General features: G+C 55.2%; 1 protein-coding gene across 1 annotated transcript in view; it reads left to right on the top strand.

Moving 5' to 3' along the window:
- The window catches only part of Glt1d1 (glycosyltransferase 1 domain containing 1), a 73,413-nt gene extending 56,943 nt beyond the window's left edge, over nucleotides 1-16,470 (top strand). Inside the window, exons 12-14 of the mRNA XM_071611814.1 lie at nucleotides 477-597; nucleotides 3,544-3,642; nucleotides 16,219-16,470. Of these exons, the coding sequence (XP_071467915.1) occupies nucleotides 477-597; nucleotides 3,544-3,642; nucleotides 16,219-16,380 (382 nt within the window). The 3' untranslated portion in view covers nucleotides 16,381-16,470. The remainder of the gene's footprint in view (nucleotides 1-476; nucleotides 598-3,543; nucleotides 3,643-16,218) is intronic.
- The last annotated feature ends 3,749 nt before the right edge of the window (nucleotides 16,471-20,219 follow it).

The following is a 20,219-nucleotide window of genomic DNA, read 5'->3' as shown; positions in this document are numbered from 1 at the left end:
CCAGACCAAGACGACAAGCTGTGTGTCTCTTTCACTACATCTCTCTTTTAATATTCCCACTTATTATCTTTTATATACAATTATTTAATTATCTTGTAGTATTTAATTATCTTTTAATATTTCTGCTATTTATTCATTTTGCCCTCACTAGTGTTCATAAAGTCATTTGGGGAAAGGTTGAATTATTAGAGAGGTGTTGTTTTCCTGGTCCTACCCAGGAAAGGGCAAAAGCTGTCTGACTCTCTGTGTTTGAGAGAATGTATCTCCCTAGTGAAGCTGGTCCCAAATGGAAGCCCGAGTTTCAGTCCCTTTGTCACCTGGGTGTGGCCCACTGTGCCTCCTCACCCTAGGGTGGCCTTCCCTTTCCAAAGCCTCCACCAGCACCTCCAGTGTTGACCCACATGTCCCTCCTTGGGGGCCGTGGCCAGCAGCCCCTCCTGGGCCAGCTGGATGCAGCCCCTCCTGCTCTGTTTCAGGGCAGCCGGGGTCCGGCTGATGGGGGAGATGCAGCGGGAGGACCTGCATGCGGCCTTGAGGAACTGCTTCGCTCTGGTGAACAGCTCTGTCTCTGAGGGCATGTCGGCCGCCATTCTGGAGGTAACCGTGTGAGGGAGCTCAGCGTGGGCTGAGACAGTCTCTCCGTCCCCCACTTGTGACGGTGATGTCTTTGTCAGTAACACTCCCCAAGCTGAAAGAGCAAAGCAGCATGACCTGTGGAGTTTAAAGCCCCCTTGCAGTTCAATCTGGGCCTCCAAAATGTCACCCCATTGCCCACGGCCACCGCCCTCACCAAGTGCAGAGACAAATAGATTCGGCCTTTGTTGTCCCCCGACCCTCTGGGTCGGTTCCCAGGAAGACCACGGAGCTGTTCGCAAGCAGCCTGTTTCATGCCACCTCTCCTCTGGCTGCGCTGTCCTGAGCAAAAGAGTTGCACCCTATCCCTGCAGGGGAGGGGACGGTGGTGCGGTGGACGTGGGTTGGCTCTGTCCTCTGTCTAGTGTTGGGGACACTCCATGGCCATGTGTGCATCTCCAGCACAGCTCTGCAGGCAGCAGCCAGACCTGTCTGTGTTTGCAGGGCTGAGACCACCCAAGTAGGGCTCTGCTCAGGGAGTCCTGGTGGGCTCTGCTGGGCAGTGCGTGCGCTGTGAGAGGGCATCAGTCTGGTGTCTACTTCGTAACCTGACCCCCTAAAGCATCCCTTGCCACTGGAAAGCTTTCTGGGAAAGGGAATGTGACCAGAGTGGCTTAACTGCTTCACTCTGAGTCCCCAAGATGGCTCTGGCACACGCCCACCGCACGGGCTTTCCCTTCTCTGGTGCCGAGTCTGGTTCCCTACATCCAGGGACCGTGCAGGGTGCGCTCCTGTGTGATCCCGCAGCTGGCCACAGTCTTAGTGTCCTGTCTATAGTGCACGTGCTTTGGCCTGCACCAAACTTACTGACAAAAGGTACGATTTTTAAAGTTAGGGTTTCAGACAACATGGTAAAGTAGGACAAGAAAATACTCTCCCTAAATTTAAGAAATGATTAGAGTTAATGTTTTCTTCTAATCTGGCATCATTTGGGAAGAAACACTCGGGAGCCAGTAGAAGCTAAACGCCGAGGCCAGAATTCGGCACTGGGAGGCTTTGAGAGCACAGAGTGAGAACCTGCAGTGGTTTCTCTCCCGCCAGGTGTCCACGCCCAGGTCTGTGCTTGCCGATCACACCAGCTCCACTGGGCTCTCAGCCACAGCATGGGAACATCACCGTCCACCCTTCCTTTTAGCTCTGAATAGGTACATTCTTAGAATGCACCCTTACGGCTGCTGAGTCGCTCCTTTGTATGGAAATACACACTTTTTTCAACTTCTTAAGAAAAGGTAAAGCGGAGCCGGGGAATGATTTTATAACTAGCACACACACAGCACTTCATCGCAGATGAATTGCTGTCAAACCTCATTTACTTCAAAGGAAAGGCAGCTGTTGGCAATTCTGCCTGCCTTAAAATGTTGATGTTGTGTTCCTTTTGAAAAGTCCAAAATAACCTTTGGACGAAGGGTTCTGAATGGAACTGATTGTGGAGGCTGAATAGGGGTGCGCTTCATTAGGGGCAATTCAAGTAGCCCAGCGGCTCATCACCGAGTGGGCATGTTACATCTGAAGGAAGTGATCTTTGACCTGTCAGAATCTGCTCGCTTCCCCATGGAAGCATGTGAGAGTGCCACTTGCTAAAGCACATTCTCGCCAACAGTGAGCTGGGTGCATGGCAGTAGGGTGAATAGTCCTGAAACCATAGCTCCTTCCAAGTTTGAGCTGAGTCCAGTCCTGAGTTCTGCGTAGAATTGCGTTAAAAGAACACCAAGAACCATTTTCTATCCTTGTCTTCCTAATTCACACACCGCTCCTTCTCTGTGTCTGCCCCCTTCTCTCTCTCTCTCTCTCTCTCTCTCTCTCTCTCTCTCTCTCTACTGTCCAGCACAGTTTGCCACCTGGGAGGAGGGAGGGAGGCTCAGTTCCACAGCCAGAGGCAGCAAGAGCTCAACCCCTGACCTTGAGCCTGCAGGCCCTAGTGAGGGAAGACCCCTCAGCAATGTCTCCAAGACAACCATGGCTGTGGCAGTTTGACTGACAGGTCTCAAAGTGTGCATGTTCGTGTGTACATGTGTGGCAGGATTATGCCCTGCCCACTTTGGAAAGTGACAGGTCTCCTGAGTGGTCACAGCTAGGAGTACGTAACTGGGGTGCAGGGAGCTGTGGGAAGAGGAGTATTTTTCAAGGCACTGGACTGGATAGTTCTTGCATCAAAGCATTACACCCCAAATGCCCCTGCATCCCCAGGAGAGGCTCTGGCAGCCCAGTGATGTAAGATCCGACATGCTGAGCATGTGTCAGTGGTGTGCTCAGACCAAGCCATGATCATTGGCTCAGTGCAGCGTGTCGAGGGACCGGAGCTGCCCACAAGCTCAGCAAGCCATCCATCCACACGGGTGCCACATCTGCCCCTCTGCACTTGGGCTTCCTTTGTTCCCAGGCAGCCCCGGCTACTGGGTTTCCTAGGATTGGCCCTGAAGTATAGGTAGTCTCTCTGCAAGTGGCAGCCATACTGCTGAAAGAGGTGATGGCGGCAGAGGGTTTCAGAAGGGCTGATGTGAAGCCTCCATCCACCTGTGAGGTGGTAGAGCTCTGGGGAAACTAGACCCAGGTGGGTTCAGAGGCAAAGAGGTGTTGGGCGTGTCTGACACAACTCACGTGTTTGTCCAGTCGAGTCCATGACATCAGGACTGAGCCGTTTACTGTCCCTAACTCCTAGCTGGCTCTGTGACATTGGAATAGTGATTTGTCAAATGTGATTATGACAGTGTGCCATTTCCCAGGGCTTCTGAACACAGCAGGCAGCTAAAGTTTAGATGTAGTTTGAAAGTGCAGGCTGCAGTGGGGTGTTGTTTTGGCAGGCAGGTCCGCACTGTGCCCATGGCCAGTGGCTTGGCTAACCTAAGAAGTTACTCTCCCTTAACCGCCCAACTCTCAAGATGTGCCCTGTGTCTCCTCCTGTCTCCCCAGGCGATGGATCTGGAGGTCCCTGTGTTGGCCAGGAACATCCCTGGAAATGCCGCCCTGGTGAAGCATGGAGTCACTGGGCTGCTGTTCGCTGATCCCCAGGTAAAGCCATTGCCTTGCGTCAATCAGCTCTGCACAATTTCCATGCACGTTTGTGGAGAGTGGCTCTTGATTCCGTGTCTGCGGGAGCTCGGTGTCCCTGGCATGGTCAGGAGGGGCCCTGTGTGCAACATGGCTTCTCCTATTTCCACCAGAGCAGCTGCGGGGACGTGACTGGAGGGAATAAGGGAGGCTCAAGCAGTGGGCCCACTGGGTTCCATTTCTGGCTCAGCCACCAAGCGGCTAGACTGGGCTTGTGCTGGCCAGCTCACTCTCAGTGCTCCTGGTTTCTGTGGTACTGAGCTGGGCACTCTTCAGGCACCTTGTACTGGTGGAGCCCCATGGCTTTCAGAAGGTGGCTGGGTGCCCTCACTTATAGTCCCTTGAAACAAAGGTAAACGCAGGCAGGATGTTTACATGCTTGCTCAAAAACACGTATGCAGGGTGCTTACACATGTGATCACACACACGTATGCACCGGAAAACAAAGCCAAGCCGTGCAGTCGACGGAGGGCACAGTGGGATGTCCTGTGACTGCTGGGGTGCAGGCATGTCCCATCACCCGGGAGGTGTGTGAGGGCATTGCCAGGGTCAAGTGCTGCTGCTGGGTCTGCAGGTAAGCTCTGGGGTGTCGCCTGCCCGCAGACCCTGGGTTCATGTGCAGGCCTTGGACTCTGGCCTTGGAGACTCAAGTCTCCAAGAACCACTTTCTCTTTGGGAGCAGTGAAGCGGAGGACAACGCCTGCCTCTTAGAGTTGTGGCAGGGTCCAGGGAGGTGACACACAGGGCCTGGCGCGGGGTCAGAGCCTGGCAGGCTTGGCCATGGGGGTGGAGGGAGGGCTTTGCCGTCTGGGGGGAAATGGATGCAAGCTTCGTTCTTTATGTCTGAGCTTTTAAAAACCAGGTGCTGCTCCTGACTGTCAAAGCACGTGCTAGTTTCAGAAAAACAGGAAGTCGTTCTAGAAGTGACAATAACTTAAGGAAATTCGTTTTTCCAAGTGTCCTGTCGCAGGGTCTGGTCACAGATAGCTGTCCCTTTCCTTAATACCAGCTCTTGTCCCCAGGTCCCCCTTCTTGCCTCCAGCCTGCAGGGTCACAGGCTCCAGCACAAACCGACAGCCAATGAGTTTCAGGGCTAAAGGGCTGCAGGGCCAGGAGCCCTCTGGTGCCTAGCAGAGGGGACACTATGGCTGTGTTCGAGGCGGGGGACACAGCAGGTGGGGGGTCCTGGCCTGCCTGACAGGCACGAGTGTGCTGGGCTCCTCCCTTTCAGTGGTAACAACTAGGGGCCGGTCAGGGGTGGAGTGTGGCCTGTGCTCGCCTGTTCACGCCACAGACACAGGCTTGCTGCTTTTGACCACAGCCCAGTTCTCCCAAAACCAGCTGAGGCCCAGCACTGCATGCTGGCAAAGTGACCACCCCCATCTTTCAAAATAACAGTGCCCAGTTCCTCTATAGTGCCACTTTAAAAGCTCTTAAGTGGAAGCCGGGTAGAGCAGAGGCAGGAGGCAGTGGCCCTGGAGAGGGTGGGCCTTGTGAGGGCTGCTGGTGACCTTGTGAGTGCTTTGTATATATAATTATAGATATATATAATTTGTATAATATAAATAGTAACATACAGCCATACATGCTCTTTAGACTCTTGCTAAATCTAGAGTTACAGGTTCCGCTTTAGCTTTTATGCCTTCATCAAGAATATAAAGGAGACTCACCTCTAAGTGCAGGTCTAGAAGTCAGAGCAGGAGTTGGGAGGGACTGGGAGGGCCAGGGCCTGTGAGAGCTCATGGAGAGGAGCCCTGGGCAGCCTCTAGGAGCCAGGAGCAGCTCCCAGTCGACAGCCAGCAAGAGCAAGCTTGTCCGTCCCACAGCCAGGAGCTGCACCCTGCCGACAGCCTGTGGGCTCGAGGGCCCACTCCTCCAGGGATGGAGCCAACTCCTTGGTTTCAGTCCCATGAGGCCAAGAGCTGAGGCTCACTCAGCCACGGCTGCACCTTGACCTTCAGAAACCTCGAGGCCACAAGTGCGTGTCATGTGAAGCCCTCCTTGGCATCATCTTGTCCCGCTGTGCTGGAGAAGGGGCCCAGGAGGCAGGCCTGGGAACAGCGTGTGTCACACCAGGGCAGGAGGCTACAAGCAAGGAAGAATGTGGTCCTGCCTACAGGGCTGGACACCAAGAAAGGATGGTGACCGTGCGGGACCCCAGAAAGACCTTCAAGGAAGAACAAGGGCCTCCCTAGAGGTGAGGGAGATCACTGGGGGCACTAAGAGGCCCTGTTGGAGACAAGCCACACATTTCCTTTCCCCTGAAGCCCATCTGGACCCTCGCTTGCTCTAGGAACTGCCGGAGATCTGTGTGGGGAGGGGAGTCGACTATCTAAAGCTGAGAGGTGCAGATGGAGGATATTCCTTCCCGGGGTGCCCTTAGGTGTCTTGCTGCCCTTGGAGAACGTCCACACATTTGGTGGTGGTCAGCAAGCTACCCTGGGCAGCCCTGCCTGCCACTCTGCCCTCCAGGGCCTCCCCTGCTCTCCCTTCTGCAGCCCCCAGGGCTCCTTCTGCACCTGCACGGTGGGGGAAGGTGCCCCTTCAGGGTGTTCTGGGTCTGCCTCTCCAGGCCGGCACCAGCGCAGGACCTGGCACACAGTGTGTTAACAGTGACCTGTTCCAGCCAGAACCCAAGAGCCCCCCCCTGGGTGGCCGCTATTGGCATGAAGATAAAGGGAATCAGGAAGGAGGGAAGTGGGCTTTGGGCGCTCCAGAGAAACTAAAAAAAAATTTAAAACAATTGATGGTTAGACAAAATCAAGTGTGGCAAGAATAGAATGGTCTCTATTTTACACCCCTCACCCCTGGAAAACTTCAGTATGAGCTAAGCCTTCCAAACCTATTCAACATCGATTTTCCATTACTGCAACAATCCTGTGATTTTGCCTTTTAAAAGAAAAGAGTTGCGCTATTTCCCTGTGTTTTTTTTTTTTAAATAGCTTCAAAATTAAAATCCATTTGACATTTAATAGAAACTGTGAATCCATATTCTCTGGGCCAGAACCTAGATGGGTAGCTCAAGCTTATTTTACAGGGATATTCTGTTTGTGTTTTAGACAAGAGTAGAAAAACTGGGGATAGTCATGAAGCAGAGACTGACGTTCATGGAGTACGTGCCTGCCGTGTCCCAGCCACTGTCCTTACTGCTCTCCGTGATGTGAGATTTTAGTAGAGATAATTTCTTTTTCCTTTAAACAGTAATGGCGTTGACAGTCAGTGGCTCAGTGTTTGGAAAACGTGAGGCATGTTGGACAGATAGCCTCAAACTCTCCACCAGGCTGAGCCGGCCTCAGGTCTGGAGTTTCCTGCTTGAGATCGGAATGATCCCTGAAGCCCTTTTTATCCTGTGCTCGTCCCCTTGTCTGGAAGATGGAGACTATGACCCGTCTTGCAGGGATAACAGGAAACACATGCTGTGGAGGCTCATCCTTTCCTTGAGGGGAACCACAGGGGCCAGAGGCCATCTTCTGCAGCACAGTTGAGCCTGGTGCTGAGCAGCAGGGGACATGGCCAGCCTGTGCTCAGGGCAGTCAGAACATCTAGGCTGTGTTTTATGAGAGGCAGGCGCCAGCCCGAGAATAACCCATGTCACGTTCATATTACAGTGTCCCTGGGGGACTGGGTGGAGGTCAGCCAACATTACATAACATAGGACTTCCTTCTTGCGTCTGTTAATTCTTAAGCTAACATGTAATTCTCAGAAGTTAAATGCTGCGCTGATAAGGAGGCACCCTTCCAGTGCCTGGACCTGATGGGACCTCATCAGGGTAAAACCTGGATGTGGTGGCCTCCCAGATGTGGACGGCATCTCCACTGAAACCCAAAAGGAAGCTACGGACAACGTGGCCCACGCTGGAAGTTAATCCAAAATGCATTTGCATGGATTTGCAAATCCAATGGCCATATTGCTTCTTGGGTAAACCCAGCAAGCTTGAGAGTGGAAAGGACAGCTGGACTAGACCCTCAGGTGGGGAGCCTGCCTGGAGTGTGCAATCAGGTGCTGGGCCAGTGGAGTGAGTGGTCCCGTCCAGTGGACAAGAGGGCAGCCAAGGACACCAGTCACGTTTTTATAGTAGCCATATTTAAGAAAAAATAAAGAAATAGAAGAATTCTATTTTCGTAATACACTTGATTTAACTCAGCCTATTTGAACTTGCATCATCTCAGCTAGAAGTGACATCAACACTATTAGTACCCGCGTTCCTTGTTCCTACTAAGCCTCTGCAGTGCTGTGCATGCTTGGCACTCCAGCACAGCTCAATTTGGAGATTAGGTTCTTATTGAAAACTTGGTCTGCATCTAGCTCGGGAGGATCTATACCTAAAAAATAGATTTGCCTCTCCAGGTTGTTCCAAATGCATAAAATTTTTGAGTAATTGAATAAGTACAGGTTTAAAATTTTAAATCTGTTAAAAATAATGAGGAAGAGGGCCCTTCCTCCGGCACACAGGCCACCTCCCAGGTGTTCAGAGGCCCTGGCCAGTGATGAGCCGCAGCTGCAGTGTCGCACAGAGGGGCTTCAGGGCTGGCTGGGCAGGGGCCGCAGCTGGCCTTCCTGTGTACTGGCCCCTTGCCAGCATGCTGCCTTGTCTTCACAACAGCCAGAGAGGGCAAGTCCCGAGCCCTGGGCCACTGTCTTAGAGCCGTCCGCCCAGCCCAACCCCCAGGAGTCTGATTCCAGAGCCGCACTTGGCCACCTGGAGCAGCCACTGTCCCCACCCTGCCTGCCCTCTGCGGCTCCGCCTCAGTCTCTCCCTTTCCTTCTGCCTCTTCCTGAGTCCATTCCTCAGTCTCTTCCTCGGTTTCTCTGTATCGCCCTGCCTCCTCCTAACCCCCATCACGCGCTTCTCTCTCGGTCTCTCTCTCCCCTGTTCTCTGCCTCCCTCCTCCTCCCCTCTCCTTTGGGTAGGAGAGGGGGCACTTTTCCACCCAAGAGTCCTCAAAGCGGATCCTCTCACTGCTTGCTTGTCTTCATTCTCAGGAGAAGGGACTTGTCCTTTCTAAGTCCCCGTCTTTTGCTTGTCCCTCTGATGGTCCTTGAGGCGAAGCTGTAACAGGGCTGAGCCACCAGGTGGGGCTCTTGCCCCAGTGAAGGGAGGCTGCGCCCCACTGTGAGTTGAGCATGGGCCTGGCCCTGTGTGGCCAGTCCGAGGCCTGGAGCTGCATGTGGCCCTGGCCCTCCGGGTGGGGTAGGGGAACCCTGCTCCTCTGCAGTGCTCTTGACTTTGAGGGAGAGAGGAAGTGTGTTCCTCCCACTGAGGACACCTGGGGCCTCCGCCCCCTCCCCTCTCTGGGGCTGCAGGGCAGCTCCCCCAGCCTGACTGAGCCCCTGCTCTGAGCGTGGCCAGTGCATTCAGCTGGACCTGTGACTTGGGGAGCAGCTGGGTGAGACCCAGAGTGACCCAAAAAGCTCCACAGGTCCCTCAGTAGCCCCCAAGCACACCCAGGCCAGCGGGACTCTCTCTTTCCACCTGCTGGAATCACAGCCCCATGAGCTGCCTGTGGACCAGCCCAGCAGGCTTGCCCTGACTCCTGGACCTCGGAAAGGAGCACCTCAACTGCTAGCACTTGAGGAAGTTGGGCAGGCGGCTTGAGAGGACGCCCCGGGCTGCAGCCAGGGTGATGCTGCTGGAGACTGTGGGGGCGGCCAGCAGCCCTGGGTACTGCCCAGGGCCTCCCACCCTCCACCTGCCTCTTTCCCTCTGGCCCCACTTCTTGCGGGTTTTGTCTCCAAAATAAAGTGGACTCTATCTCTCCAGTGCCCACCCCCCCACTCCAAGGCACTGCCCAGTCTGATCTGCCCAGTCTGAACTGGGCTCTTTCAGCAGCCTCCTCCATCCCAGCCCATCCAGGGTCCCCAGCGGCCGAAGGCCCTGTATCCACTGGGCTTTCCAGGGCACTGAGGAGGCAGTGGGCCTCCTAGATAGGCTCCCATATGGCTCTGCTTCTCCCTCCTCTGCCCAGGACCTCAGCTATAGTGCCCTGTGGTCCCCAAGCTGGCTCCCTCTTGGCCCGATTGCAGCGGGGCCCCACCCCATTCCTTATGGTGCTGTGTTCACTCACCCAATGTGACCATTTGGGACTGTGCTCGTGCTTCTCCCTGGGCCCCGCCTCCTGGCAGATCTGGGCTCCCGAGGGCAGGCCCTTGCTCACTGTCCCGGGGCAGGGATTCTGGCAGATCCTGTGCAGCTGTCCCAATGCCCAGGAGGAGGCGATGGCGCCTGGGTGTCAAAGCCACCCTGTGGGCAGCAGGGCTGTTGCTGAGCTTGGTGGTGGCCACGTGGTGTGCACACAGATGCAGCTTAACTGCTTGCTTTTCAAAGGAGTGGATGGAAGCAGGCATTTTGCCCCTGGCCCCTGTTGGGTCTGGTCACCATGCCTGACCAGCTCTGTTTGAAGTTGCATTCTGATCACAGGCGCCTGTGCTAGATGAGGCCAGGACCCCGAGGGGACCTCACTGGTACTTAGACTGTCAGCAGAAATGCGGGGCTCTTCCTTCCTCGGCCCATCCCCTCCCTCCTCCTCCTCCCCTTCCTCATCCTCCTAGTGGGTACCCTGCCCTCCTCCCCTCTCCTCCTTGGGAGCCAAGCCCCTCCTCAGAGCTGGGCTGGAAGAGCCGCCCCTCTTAGCTCTACAGAGGCCCAGCTGCTGTCCTCATTTCCCACCCACCAGCACACCTGAGGGCGTCACGCGTAGCCTGTGGGCAGGTTCTCTGGAAGTCTGAGGCAGAGGGCAGCCAGACAGTGTGAGCAGACAGGTGAAGTAAGCTCATGACCATTAGGAGGCTCACAGAACGTTAGGGTGGCCATCGCGCCATGATACTCTGTGAGTGTGACAGCTGGTGGCTATGTCAGGGAAAGTGAGAGTTCCTTGTGCTGTCCATCCATCGGGGGCTTTGTAGACATTGCTGTGAGCAAGGCTGGTGGCCAGCAGCAGGATAGGGGCTGCGGGTGGCTCCGTGCTGGCCTGTGGGCTGTGACCATCTCCCTTGGCCTTACAGCAGGGAGACGCCCCTCAGGACCCTGCCGGGGCAAAGTGGCCACCACCCGCTTGGCCCAGCCCCTCTGCCTCTGTTCTTTCCCCTGCTACTCCCCAGGACTCCCACTGCAGGCCTCCCTCCCCCTGCTTCGACCCTGCCGCCTTCTCTCCCTGTACTCCCTCACCCTCTTCTCTTCCCTCCCCACCTGTCCCCTTCCTGCCTGAGCACTCTGGAGCAGCACCAGGGACATCATGGCTGGCACATCTGGAGCGGGAGCGCGTGACAAGCATAGAGGCAGAACTGTCCTGTTTAGTGTACCCTCTGGCCCCTGGTTCCACCACTGAGCGGCAGAGGTTGGAGGGTGTTCCAGCTTCGTTTGACTTTAGCGCCTCTGGGGCCAGTGCTCACTAGCACGACTCTGGCCGAACTGGTGTGACCGTGTGTGGCCGCTGCTTCCAGGGACTGCCCATGCATCAGGTTCAGCAATGCAGACAGCTGTCCTGGGGCTGCCCTGGAGCCTGCTGGAGATGGAGCGGGAGAGGTGCGTACACACCACACCCTGCAGATGCCCACAGCTGCCTCCAGCACATGGTCACACAGGTGCAGGGCCCTGCAGTGGCTGGTTGTCGTTACTAGGTTCTGGCTGGACACTCCCCCCACCCAAGGCCTGTGCTCTCGGTTAGAGAAGTGCTAAGAAGCTTGGCTACACTGAGGTAGACAGTGAGTGAAGCAGACTAGTCCTCTCCCCAGGGCTCCTTTCCTGCCTCCTCGCCTCCTCTCAGCAGCCAGGATCCTGCACATCCATCATTCCTGCTACTGCCCCATCCAGGCACCAGGGCTGTGTGATGCCCTGTCGGATACAAGCTCAGCATTGTCCCATGAAGGGCCTGAGCCCGGAAGTTTCCGGCTCAGTGTGAGCAGGCAGGGCCCACTGCAGCCTCCCCAGTGGTCAGGCATGGGGTCCGCAGTGGGAGAGTCACGGGGACGTCCCGGTGGGTCCAGAGCCTCCCACTTCTCAGACTCCACCCTGCAGTTGGGGCGAGAGGGACAGTGCATGCAGGGGCGGGCTGGCTTCTCCGACTCAGCCACCTACAAGGACCCTAGCAGCTGTTTTGATGTAACCATGATATGGGGGTCACCAAACATCAGCTGTCCCCAACCTGCCCATTACTGCTGCCCCCTGAGAGAAGACTGGGAGGCTTATGCTGAATCATCCAGGGGATGGCCACATGGAGTCCTTGTGGGAACGGCCCAGGCACTCTGACAGTTGGGAATCAGATGTGTTCTCTCCACTCCTGGTTGCTGTTAATGGTGGTCATTTGGTCAGTGCCATAAACGTGACCAAGAGGATGGTGTTAGGTACAGGAAAAGTGGTTCAGGCAAAAACATGTCCCTCTCCTAGAGAGCCAATTCTTGGAGTCTCATCACATGCAGTTTCCAAAAACAAAGCTATTTTTATGGCCAAATAATTTTTGGGAAATAAGACAGGTCATCTGCTGCCTGGGTGACTTGCTCAGGATCACTGGGGGTGGCTCTCAGCACAAGTGTTCAGGACCCCCCTACCTGCCCAGTCAGAACATGGGGGCTGGGTTGGGGGTGCACAGAGCTTAGGAACCAAGGCCACTGACTAAGCCTCTGATTACTCTGTGTGAAACCAGTCCTGTTTGTCCTCCCTGGATCCTGGTGAAGGCTGGGGGACGGGGCAGTGGACAGGGTTTGATGAGGAATTTACCCACTAGCAGCCGAGGACTGCTCAGGAAGGTCAGGTCCTAATTGGGTGGTTATTTCTGCATGGTTTCCAACCTGGCACTTGTGTTACCTGAGCCAGGGTTTGCACACCAGGGCTTGGTGTGGTCCACACTTGGGTTTTATTGGGTCTGGTGTGTCTTTTAATTTGAATTACTTGCTGGATTTGACATGGGGTACTTTTCATAAATATCCACAATTTAGACTTTTCTTGGCAAAAAGCCAGGGTAACCGGCCAGAAGCCAGGCCCATGTCCACTCAGCAGGTGGGTTGGCATGGCCCTCTTTACCTGTGTTCTTGGGGGCAGTTGGGTTCCCAGTGCTGATCTGGAACAGTGTCCACAGCTTTCTCTCTTCAGAGCTAGAATTTCCACGTTCAGTTTTGATTGTAATTGTTCCAGTTTGTGCACTTTGGATGCTTATAGCCGATTTTTATAAGTGAATTTCAGGCGTGGTCATTATACAGCCTCTGGTCTCAGTAAGCACCTGTCAGTCAGTGAATCGGCTCTGGGGCGAGCTCCACGCTGGAGCTTCGGTGACTCACAGGAGTTGACCTCTCTATGCAGGTTTTCTGCTCCTGTGAAGTGCCTTGGTCTATTCCATGAGACATTCTGCATTAGAGCCCAGATGGGCAGCCAGCCTGATGTCTCGTGTCACCCGAGTCTGTCTCTGAGTGTCCCAGCCTGGCCTTCACAGTGCGGCCTCCTCCTCCAGTGGGGAGACTGGCCAATCGGGGCAGCCTGAACGCACCAGAGGTAAGGGGCACAGTGTCCCCAGGGTCTTCTTAAAACCAGGCAGCATTTCCCAGAGGCAGGTGGGGACCTCTTAGCTCAGTGCCTGAATACGCTGTGTCTGCCCTGGGCAGACTGGACAGGATCACTGTAGGCTGATGGCTGCGGCTGCCTACTCTGCTCTCTCAGCTCCTGGGGCGGGCCTGGGCTCGCTGCTCAGGACGTCTTATCTCACAAAGCCATTCCCAGGCTGCCTCCAGCCTGAGCCCCTGGCTGAGGTGGATTTGGTTTCTGATTGCAGGGCTGAGTTGGCCAGTCCCTTGCTGGCGGCTGGGTGGGGACTGCCCTCAGCTCTGAGAAGGGCTCAGGAAGCCCCTCCCCAGCTGGCGGAGGCAGGGCCCTTCCTGCTCAGCCCCGACCTTGGCCAGCATCTCTTGGTTGGAAGCAAGTCTTAGGCCCTACCATGTTCCAGTCACGGGGTGGGTCGTTTGGAGTCACCTGTGTCGTGTAGACCACAACAGCACAGTTGGGAGTTGGGGTCAGGGCTTCTCACCAGACCACATCACAGAGGCAGCATCTAACAGAACCTTGGTTATTTTCCTCTAAGAGGAAGGAGGGCTGATTGATTCTTGTGTAACTAAGAATTGCACAGCCTGGTGACTTAGGTCCGCCACACCTCATCATCTCATAGCCACATGATGAGCCACCTGGGCTGGACTCCATGGGTGGCTCTTGGCTGGTCTGGCCTGGGCCACTCGCCCAGGGACAGTCCTGAGCAGATGCCTGGGGCTGGATGGTCTAGGATGGCACCCCAACGCCTTCCTTGGTCTTTGGTGTTGGCCGTGGCCAGTATCTGTCCATGGGGTGCTCACCCTCATGGTGCTCCCCAGGGAACCCCGAGGGTTCGGGTGGAGGCTGGATGTTTTCCCAAAGCCTTTCTTGGAGCTGGATGCATTGCTCCTGGCACTGTGGGTGGCACTGTGGGTGGCAATGCGGGTGGGCAGAGGTCCCCCGCCCACCTGTCTTCATGGGGAGGAGAAGCAGACCCTCAGTGGACACAAGGGACAGTCTGAGTCCAGTCTCTCACTGTCCACCGGTTGGGTCTGGAGGTGCCTCCTGCTGTCAGGGTGACACCTTTGGAATGGTTAACCCATCCTGGAGTAGGCAGGGCCACCCACGCTCAGCTGGCCTCCCCTGTCCCCGACCTCTCCCCTGCCTTCCCTCCTCCTCCAGGGCTTTATGAGGCCAATCCAGGATCTCTCCTGCTCTGGTAAAGTCATCTTTCCAGGCTTGCTTGCTAAAAAAAAAAAAAAAAAAAAATTATTGCAACCTTACCCTGGAAACTGTTGTTCGGATGCTGTTGTAAAGTGGCCTCACATTCTATAGCCATGATAAGCAGGGGGTGGGTTTCAGCCCAAGATAAATCAAAGCTACGAGCTGCATCGTAAGTGGTGTTCCAGCCATGGCAAAAGCCCCGTCCACTGCCTCAGACCACTGGGCAGGAAGGACTCCGTTGTGTTTTATTGTGAGGAGAATACCAATTTACCATAAAGCGTCGACATCATACACAAGAATATGATTCCGCTCTCGTCTATACTGCTGTTTATTTGCTAGCTATCAGAGGCCTTCGACGTTTAAGTAACAATAATTTTGAGACTACGTGGACACTTATTTTAGAAGCAAGGCACTGAAGGCTCATCTCAGTCACTGTGGCCTCAGAGGGGTGAGGAGAGTGACTCGTTTAGTCTTCTTAGAGCCCTGCCCGGAGGCTCTGCCGTCCCCTCATCTGTAGGTGGGTACTGAGATGTGGAGGTGGCATATGGCATGTGGCATGTGGTGTCTCCTGGCTCGAGAGCTGTGCTGGTGATTTACATGCAAGTGTAATAAATAACAAGCCTTCCCCTCCTCTGCGGGGATCCTCTTTAACACCAGAGTAACCCTGACTGCAAGTCCTGAGGGTTTTGATAGGAAGGTTGGGCCACAGGAGCCCTCCCGTCCCCACACAGGCCTGTGAGCTGCATGAGTGACAAGCCTGAGCATACGTGTGGCTTAAACCAAAGCAGACCTGGCCCCGCAGGATCCCCTGGGTTCTGCCTCTCCCTGCCTTCCTCATGCAGGCGGTGTGGCCCATCCTGTGTCCTGTGTCTCTTCACAGATGAGCCACAGTGTGGGACTCAAAGAGGTGAACCAGCATGCCCAAGCCACACAGCAGGGAGAAGCTGTGCAGAATTTGAACCCAGATCTGGCCTTGAACCTTAGAGCTCCCTTGCACCAGGCGCCACTGACCCTTGGTGGGAAGACACTGTCTGAACCCAGGGAAGCCCCCTGGGCCTGGGACACAAGCAGGGCAGCAGCCTGGAGGTTCTGTGTCCAGTGTGTGCAGCTCGGAGTCTGGGAAGGCCACATTTGTATGGCAGGCTGAGCTCAGGTGGGCATCACAGCTCCTGAGACCTCAGGGAGAGCAGCAGGTTTCTGTGGTTTGGGAAGAAAGGGATGAAGGATAGCCCATGCTCCAGCATTTCCCGGGACTCTCACCTTGGCACGGATGTGTGCATGCGTGTGTGTGTGCAGGTGGGTGCATAGGTGTATGTAGACGTGTGTCCCTGCACATGTTGCACACATGTGTGTAATATGTATGCAAGTGCATGTGTGCAGGCATTTTATACAGATAGGTGTCTACACATTTCTTCCTTTTTGGGGGGGGACTAGGGATTGAACCCAGGGGTGCTGGTGCTTAACCACTGAGCCACATGCCCAGCTCTTTTGATGTTTTATTTTCAGACGGGGTCTCACTGAGTTGTTCAGGGCCTCACTAAGTTGCTGAGGCTGGCTTTGAACTTGCAATCCTCCTGCCTCAGCCTCCCAGTCACTGGGATTACAGATGTGTGCCTCTGTGCCCAGCACACATTTTTTTCCCTTAATCCAAATGCTTGGCGTTAACTCCTGTCCTTCCTGAAGGTCATTTTCTGCAGGGCGGGGTGGCAGGCGGGAGGGAGAACTGGAGCGAAAGCAGCGTGGGCACCTTCATGAAACCCCCTCACCATGGCTCCCTCCCTTCTTCCCCCTTCCTTTTCTGCAGGAATTTGTGCAGCTGGCGAAGAGACTCATCCGTGATCCTGCACTGGAGAGAGAGATCGTGGCCCAGGGGCGGGCGCACGTGCAGAGGCACCACTCCTGGCAGGCGGAGAGGGAGACCTACCAGCACCTGGTGGGGAAACTGCAGGGGCCCCTGGAGGGCTGAGGGCCCACGCCCGCCGTGCCCACCATACCTGCCACACACCTTTGTCCACACCTCAGTCCGTGCCTCTGGCAAGCACCCAGTAGGCCAGGCCAGGGCCCATTGGCCCTCTCATGGACTTCCAGGGTCCCCAGTGACCCCACACCCAGGTGCGTCCACCTGGGTCAGCCACTGGAGGTGCACAGTGACTACCTCAGTGGCCAGGCGGGGGCTTCAGAAACTTGTCAAGAGAATTTGATCAGCAGCTTTGGGACTTTCTCGTGGATGGCAGAGGCTTCCTCTGAAGTGTTCACAGTACAGACCCCAGCCCCTCCTCTGAGTGACCTGTACTCATCCCGGCCCTCACAGGCCCATGGGGCCAGGCCGCAGCCACCCACGGGTGATCCCTGGAGAGCGCGGCCAGAGCTCATAGCCTGAACTTTCCACCCTTCAGAAATGGTGCAGGGGAAGGCAGACTGTGTTGCTAGAAGAGGCCCGGCTGCCCTCCAGGCCCTGCCCACCTCTGCTGCTGCCCACACATAGCCTGGGAAATATTTGGGTGGCCCTGAATTGGAGGCCTCTGTCCCTGGGTCCAGCTGGGGCCCTTCTTTGCCTCCCAGCATCAGGGAGCTGAGGCTGAGTGTCAGATGGGGTCAGGAACCTCCAGCCCACGGCAGGACCAGGACTGTAGGACAGCACAAGTGCACAGCAGGACCAGTCCAGTGGTCATCGTAATGGTGGCCTCCCTGGGTTGGCATAGCCTCTCTTGAAATAGTCTTCACTGACCTTCAGCTGCTGGGAAGACCAGCCTGGGAAGGCGTCCGCTGAGCACTGACATCATGGCCACCAAGTGGACATCCCTTACCATCAACTGGGGGTGAACTGACCTGTTGCCCCTCAAGAGTCAGAAGCTGGCAGCATGAGGAGAAGAGGACAGAGGATAGTGGCCGGGGTGCCCTCCTGGAAAGCGCTGGTGAGGAGACTGCCTGGGCTCTGGACAGAGGCAGAGAGGGGAGGGACCAACACTGCACTTCCCCAAGTTCCAGGGCACATCCCGGACGTCTTGCTGCTCACCACCGTGTTCTTGAGGACAGAAGAGCCAGCATCTCGTTTTCAGAAGGAGCAGCCTCCAGTCAGTGCCATTCCAATGTCCTGGGGTGGGCACCAGCCCACTCTGATTCCTCACAGTGCCATTTGGCCTTTCACCCTGCACCTGGGTCATGGAAGAGCCGCTCTCCAGGGAGGCGGTGGGCGGAGAGAACAGGGCTCTTGCTCCTCGGGCTCTGCATCAGCAGCTGGCCAAGCATCACCTGTTTCCCCTGGGCCCACATGGGTGCCAGGACACGCTTCCCCGCCTGGGCACAGGGAGAGGGAGGGAGACCAGGCCTGAGCCCTGAGTCTGGAGGGAGCAGTGCCACCCTAGGGGAAGGCATGGTTGGGGCAGGTCACTCAGCCACCACCCACACTGCTGCTATTTACCCAGTGCTGTTGGTCTCAAAGCACAACTGTCCCCTCCCTGAGTGACCTGGAGGGGGCCTGGCCTCCACCAGCCATCACCACGGAGCTACGTCTTGCCCAGTGCATGGTGAGGAGGGACAGGTTTTAAGTTAATAAAGTGTGTCACCATCTGCAGTACAAAAACAGCCACCGTTTATTCTTCCTGTGAGCACCTTTGGCAGGAACAGGTCCCCCCACCCCACCAATCCTCACCCTAACAGGAAGGACTGACACCCCGACATCTATAGAGGAGCTTAAAATGCAGCCAGGTGTTTGCACCACCGCGTGTCCATCAGCCTTCCTCCACTGTAATCAGTGCCGAGAGGAAAACTTTTTATAAAAAGAAAAATGTTTATTTCAGTCACAGTTTTGGAGGTCCCGGTCCAAGGTATGTGGAAGACCACTCTCCCTTGTACAGTTTGGGTACAATTTTGAGAACATCTGAATTCTCAGCAGGTATTTTGGCTTCAAGTGGTCATACCTCTGTGTTGGGTTCTGTAGTAATACTAGCACAGCTATGTAACCTTTTCCCATGGAAGGTTCTTGATGGCTAAACCTGCCTCCCCTGCCATGTATCTGCAGCTCCCTACAAGGCAGGGACAGCATCTTGCTTTGCCCTTAGGCCCTGGGCTGTCTAATGTGTAATACATAGAATCCTATTGGCTCCCAGGTCTGAAGGCTGCAAGTCCAAGGAGCTGCCACTGTCACTTGTGGTGGAAGGGCACAGCAGGGAGGGTGGGGGAGAGGGAGCTGAACTGGGCCTTTTTTGGGCTTACTTCTGATAATGACCCCACTCCCTCAATGGGGGCATTAGCCAATTCATGAGGGGGTGGCCCCATGACCAAGCATCTCTGGTTAGGCGCCCACCTGACCCTACTGCATCCAGACAAATCAGGACCTGTGTGGCGAGCTGGCTCTCACCCGGGTTTCCAGGACCCCCCTCCCTCCTTCCTGGTTTTCCTGACTTCACCTCTTTGATCCTGATATCCTTTTAGAGTGTCAGGGGGGCTGATGTGGGAGGACCACACAGGAGGACATTCCCGCCCAACACTAGCCCTTACCAGAAGGCCCACTCAAAGAGCAGTGCCCATCCTTGGCTTCATGGAATCTGGGTGGTGAGCAGCCCCCTGGACCAAGCACCTCAGGTTCCCAGGGCAGGCCAGGCTGAGGCTCCCCAGAGGTCCAGTGTGCAGTCCCTGTGGCAACTGCAGGATCATGCTATCCATGTAACTAGGAAGCAGAACTTCATGCAAAACAGGGATGTTCTAAGAAAAGCCCAGACTGGCCAGATTAATAAAGTAGGTGAAATCTGTCCATGTTTAACTGGATGTAAAGGATTTCCCGTGGCCCAGCCAAGAAGAAAGGAGCGACACACCGGGGCCTGTGGTGTCCCCGAACCTCGCTCTCCTTTGGTGTCTGGTGTCCTGTCCCGCATTCTCTCAGCCCAGCGGCTCACCTCCTTCACTCCACCCGGCCTCACGCTGCCCGAGCCTTGCAGGCCTGCTGTTCCAGTGCTAGTAGCCTTCATCCTTCACTGTGTTAGGGTCAGCAAATCCGGTGTCCTCGGCAACATTCGTGATTTTAGTTTCCAGAGCACTTATGCTGTGTTGTGTTTTAACATTGAAAGCATCTGTATCCATCATAAGGACCAACTCAGCCTTGGTAGGGAGTGGGAGGGCTCAGGTAGGATTGTAGTTGGTCATGGCAGACAGGACATTACAAAATAGGCAGAGACTTAGCAAGAGACAAGGGCATCTTCTCTTGACTAGAGAGATTCACTGAGCGGGTGTGGTCTTCCTGGGATTAAAGACCCACCCTGCTTCTATTCTCTTCTTCCTGCATCCTCAATAGGTGGCCATCCCTATCTCATGGTTTAACGTGGCTGTCTAAGCTCCATCATGATGCCTGAATTCCAGGCAGGAAGATGGGAAGCAGGGACCCAAACACCTCTCCTCCCTTTTGGGACAGTTTCCACTTTCATTTAATTGTCTGACCCCACCTTGCAACAGGGAGTCTTGGGTTCTGCTGGGAATTAGGGATCTGTAACTGGGAAAGAGGGGCAGGGTGTGGACTTCGTGGGTAGCTGTCAGTGTAGCAGCCATGGAGATAAATGAGTGAGATTCCCGCAGTAGGTGCAGGAACCCTGGTTTGCATTAATCACAGAATACCTTTTAATGCCGAGAAGAGTTTCCACAGGGCTATCATTTGGCCTTTAAGGCCACACGACGCAGCTTGCATTTTCTTCCCAGGATGCTCATTTGTAACCTGAGTTCTCTGCCAGCTGCAGGTATCGATTAGTACCTCAGACTTTGCAGTTTCTAAATTAAAAACCCAGTGTCAAGAGTACGTCACCTTAAATGTCCTTT

The sequence above is a fragment of the Marmota flaviventris genome, chromosome 1 (assembly GCF_047511675.1).
Source record: "Marmota flaviventris isolate mMarFla1 chromosome 1, mMarFla1.hap1, whole genome shotgun sequence".
Taxonomy (NCBI): Eukaryota; Metazoa; Chordata; class Mammalia; order Rodentia; family Sciuridae; genus Marmota; species Marmota flaviventris.
Note: the sequence above shows the minus strand (reverse complement) of the source record. Positions and strands in the feature narration are given on the sequence as shown.